Raw genomic sequence first — 4,580 nt, 5'->3', positions numbered from 1 at the left:
TTTGTAGTTACTGAACACCCAAGATCTCCACTAAGGAGTGGGAAAAAATTCCCACCTCGCCCTAAAGGCCAGGTTGTTTTATGTGTTTTGATAAAAAAGAACTCTAACAAGAATTTCATGATTTCGCAAAGAATGAAAAATTGATGATTTCCCAAAAACTAACTTTCGAAAAACGTAAAAAACCAAAACAAAGCCAAAAAAACACAATTTGTTAGCAACAATAACCAATTAAGATGAAAAACTACATCAGAACTGAAATCCAATTAAAATATATTTTTTTTAATTTTTAAGATTTACAGCTTACTAACGTCCTGAGCAGGCCAATTTAGATACCAAATGAAGACAACAAACATCGAAGAAACCTACATTCAACACAATGACACTATGTTTGGCCAAATTGGCAGAGTAGATCAAGAAAAATTGTCAGAAACAATAAGCGAGCCCAAAAAAAATTAAGGTTTACTTCAACTTTTTCAAGTTTAAACATTGGTAAGTTCTTTTTAAAGCCGAGTTGGGAAACCAACTAAACACTGCAAACAAAGTCATTCAGTGTTCATCAAAAAAAACAATGGCCGTTCAATTTGGTACAGTAGTTTTGGAGAAATTGTCAAACACATGAAGCGTACCCGCGAATTTTGGGCTAATGGGAGACACCAACTTCTCAAACAATTGAGCAGAACGGCTAAAAACGGTGCAACGTGGACAATTCTGAACGTAATTCAAGTCCACTTAGTAGTTATGAACACCCAAGACCACTACTGTGAACTGGGAGAAAATTCCCACCTCGCCCTTGAGGCTGGTGTCTTTTGTGTGATTTGACAAAAAAAGATTTGGAACAAGAATTATTAAAAGCACCACAGAACTGAAATGCCATTTTTTGAAACAGTTTCTTTCTTTCTATGAGATGACTTTAAGATTGGTTGAACGAACTAATATATCATTTTTACAATTAGTTTGTTGCGGTACATTGCAAAATATCAGAAATAAAAAACTCCGAACGTTGCTTTCTCTTTGTCCCAAAAAGAAGCATTACCTAGCCTAAGATCAAAAACGAAGTTAATGTTTGATTTACCAGAAAGCCAAGGTTGATTTTCTGACATCAAGATTGAACAATAAATCGAATGAAAGAAGAACAAAAGATGAATTTTCAAAAACACATCGATTTTTCTTAATGAAAACACTTCAAGGACATTAACACTAACAGCTATCAACTGAAGGCATCATGGGTTAATTTAAATCTCCTTAGGAAGATAATTAGACTTCAAATTAATTGGAATTTTTTTTACTACAACAAGAACATGCTAAATTACGGACAGGATCAGTAAGAAAAAGTCCCAACTGTTTGTTTCTCTAAAAATAATTTGTTTTAATGAAAGATAAGAGAAATATTGAAATATTTCTCTTTTTATTAGATAAATTGTACTTTAAAAAGACGGATTTGATTGCCTCGAGTAATTTCTATTTATTTGTCCGGAAAGTTGTATGTGAATTCAAAATCTTGCAAGAATCTTGCAAGATTCTTGCAAGATTTCACATTCAAAAGGCGTTGACGAAAAAAGTCATTTATTTTCAGTTTTGCTGATCAAGAATTCTGATATAAGTCATGATATTTGGTTTTCAGTTAGTTTTAGCTACCAAAAACACATAAATATTTTTTCCGGAATTCAAAATCTTGCAAGATTCTTGCAAGATTCTTGCAAGATTTTGAATCCTGGCTATTTTTTTTTCATTGAATTAGGCTTCGTAACTTGTTCAGTAAACAAAAACTTGCTTCAAAGATGTTTCCTAAAACACTTGTACCCAGATTTATTTTTTGGCCTTGATTGATATCTTGCAAGATTCTTGCAAGAATCTTGCAAGTTTTGAATCATCTTGCAAGATTCTTGCAAGATTTGAATCCGCTCATCACTAGGGAACCCAAGCAACAATTTTACAGTAATTGTGTAAGCATCGAAGTTTAAACGTTGACGGTTCTTTCGGTTTGCACTGTCAAAGACACTTATTCAGTTTTGACGTAAAACCACTTGTGAGCTGCGAAATTAAAGTGCTTCTTCAGACTAAGTCCAGTTGACATAAGCAGAAAAATTGACGTCAATTTTCACAAAATTTGATCTTGAGTTACAATAAAACAATTAATCATAGATCATCAGTTGAGATCATCAATTATCATCAGTTGCTCAATTTAAAATGAAGTAACGATGCTTCACTTCTTGTCTAAAAAGAGGAACGCGACAAAAGATTTAACAATATGTACGATAGCTAGATATTCGTTGAAACTGTACCTCTTGACTATTTTTCGTTATAGTAATGTGCGCATTAACTACTATCATTGTTTTTGAAAGATGAAACGAAGTTTATAAAACTCATAGCGATAACCAAAAGTTATGCAGCACGATATGTTTTTTTCTGATCTCTAAAAATAACATTTGCACTTCAGTGAAGTGACAGTCTCAACATTCTCAATCTCACTACTTCAGCTTTTACTAATTAGAATGTAACTTTTATTATTGGTCTGCATAATTATAGCAGTAAATATAACTGTAATTTTTCTCATCGTTGCTTGTATAATCAATCTGAACCGAAGCTCCTGAATATCGACTTAATTTTTATATACTGCCTAAAGAGCATACTCCTGAGCAAAGCCAACAAACAAACAAAAATACGTCCACTCTAGGAAACTATTCAACCAAAAAAATGGCTTCTCAAGGAACTAATCTACCCGATTTCATGGCGCTGTTTAAAGTAAGTATCGCCAATTGTTTTAATTTTAAAAAAATTTGCGTTTTGCCGGATTCTCAAAAATTAATATTGATATAAAGCGTGAACACAAAATTTAAAAACTGCAGCGTTTCAAACCAAAGTCGATCAATTCACAAATTATTTTAAAGAGGTTGCCTTGATTTTCATTAATAATGAATCCGTTATTTTTCCAATTTTTGAAACTTGTTGAGTTTAAAACAAAAATGAATTGTCGAAAGCGATTGAATTGTCGATTGACATTTGAAGCCATAATTTTATCAAAAGTCTAAATTTTGTATCATGTCAAGCCCCAACAATAGAAACAAGACAATTTGCTTTTTTGGGGCTAAATTTTTTTTTGGAATCTACTCATTTGTCACCAGATTCGGTTCCACATTATGTCCTTTTGTATTTTGTTGAATTGGGTAGAATATAAATCTTAGAATATAAATATATTTGTAGTGACAATTTTGGTAAGTAACTGCAGCAGCGATTAAAACAGCCTAATCAAGAAGAGTGTGACAAGTAAAGAACAAAAGAGGCAAGATGTCTGCAAGCAACAAAAAAAAAGCTTACAAGAATTTTTTAAGGAAAATGATACCCGCATGACAGTTTCTGACGTTGAAACAAAACGTCAAACATTTCTTATGCCGTTTTTGTTCGGTCTTCTGTTGGACTGCCTTGGGATTCCACCCCACGCTTTCGGGTTTCAACTTTTTTACATGCAAAAACAAATATTTTTGGCAACAGTTTAACGTTATCACCGTAATTATTAAAGCAAAAATCAATCAAACTTTCGTTAATAGAGAACGTGATTCCCCGTGAAAATTTTAGACCACATATAAAGCTAGCATCAATGCTCGTTTTCTCATAACGGCCGTTTTGATGCAAAGGAAGAAAAATGTGACAATTGTACTTTAAGCAGCAATATATACGAGAAATAGTATGCAATAGAGACAATTTGCAAGAAAAACGTTTTAAGTGAAAAGAGTACTCATGTTTTGCATTGCAGATATACGATAAAGACAACAGTGGATACATAACTGAAGATGAGATACGCGAGGTGCTTAAGAGTTTGGAAGAAACTAAAACTGACGAGGAGATCACAGAACTGTTCAAAGCCATGGACAGAGATGGTGATGGTCGCATCAGCTATCAGGACTTCTATAATGCAATGATGGCAGATGACGACAATGAAGATGATTAGATAGTCTTGACTCTACTTTCGTGACTTAAATTTTGTGTAAAAAATCAAAAGAACTGTTTCATTACAAATTTCTACTTTTTTTAAAAAAAATTCCCTGTAGCAGTTTATGAAATTAGTCGGCGTAGATTAATTATTTTGTAACCGAGAAACATAAAACCGTAAGATGACTTTAACAATAAAAGGAAGGGATCAAATTCGAGATAGAGAATAATTTTAAATTACTACCCAGGCTGAGGTGCCAGACGGAAGCAAGTATGTCCAGACCGTCCCAGACGGAAAGTACCTATGTCCAGACCGTCCCAGACGGAAGTTGCCTATGTCCAGACTTTCGTGCGTTCGCCAGACTTTCGTGCGTTTATGCCCAGACTTTCGTGCGTTCACCAGATTTTCGTGCGTTCATGTCCAGACTTTCGTGCGTTCACCAGACTTTCGTGCGTTCATGTCCAGACTTTCGTGCGTTCACCAGACTTTCGTGCGTTCATGTCCAGACTTTCGTGCGTTCACCAGATTTTCGTGCGTTCGTGTCCAGACTTTCGTGCGTTCACCAGACTTTCGTGCGTTCATGTCCAGACTTTCGTGCGTTCACCAGACTTTCGTGCGTTCATGTCCAGACTTTCATGCGTTCTACAGACTT

At 34.5% G+C, this 4,580-nt stretch overlaps 1 protein-coding gene across 1 annotated transcript; it reads left to right on the top strand.

The window, feature by feature from the left end:
• Window positions 1–2,572: 2,572 nt before the first annotated feature.
• LOC142350867 (uncharacterized) lies at window positions 2,573–4,107 on the top strand. Its single transcript, XM_075402851.1, has 2 exons — window positions 2,573–2,742; window positions 3,752–4,107. Exons 1-2 carry the CDS (start codon window positions 2,695–2,697, stop codon window positions 3,944–3,946), a joined length of 243 nt encoding a protein of 80 aa, XP_075258966.1. The 5' UTR covers window positions 2,573–2,694; the 3' UTR covers window positions 3,947–4,107.
• Window positions 4,108–4,580: the final 473 nt, after the last annotated feature.

The sequence above is a fragment of the Convolutriloba macropyga genome, chromosome 12, assembly GCF_964194025.1.
Source record: "Convolutriloba macropyga chromosome 12, txConMacr16.3, whole genome shotgun sequence".
Lineage (NCBI taxonomy): Eukaryota > Metazoa > Xenacoelomorpha > Acoela > Convolutidae > Convolutriloba > Convolutriloba macropyga.
The sequence above is the reverse complement of the archived record's forward strand: the minus strand, read 5'-3'. Positions and strand labels throughout refer to the sequence as shown.

What these genes read in the sequence shown, in the direction of transcription:
- LOC142350867 (XM_075402851.1), top strand. Translation starts at nt 2,695, where the DNA reads ATGGCTTCTCAAGGAACTAATCTACCCGATTTCATGGCGCTGTTTAAA. An exon ending in ATTTCATGGCGCTGTTTAAA is followed by an intron (nt 2,743 to 3,751) that starts GTAAGTATCGCC and finishes TTTGCATTGCAG; the next exon opens with ATATACGATAAAGACAACAG.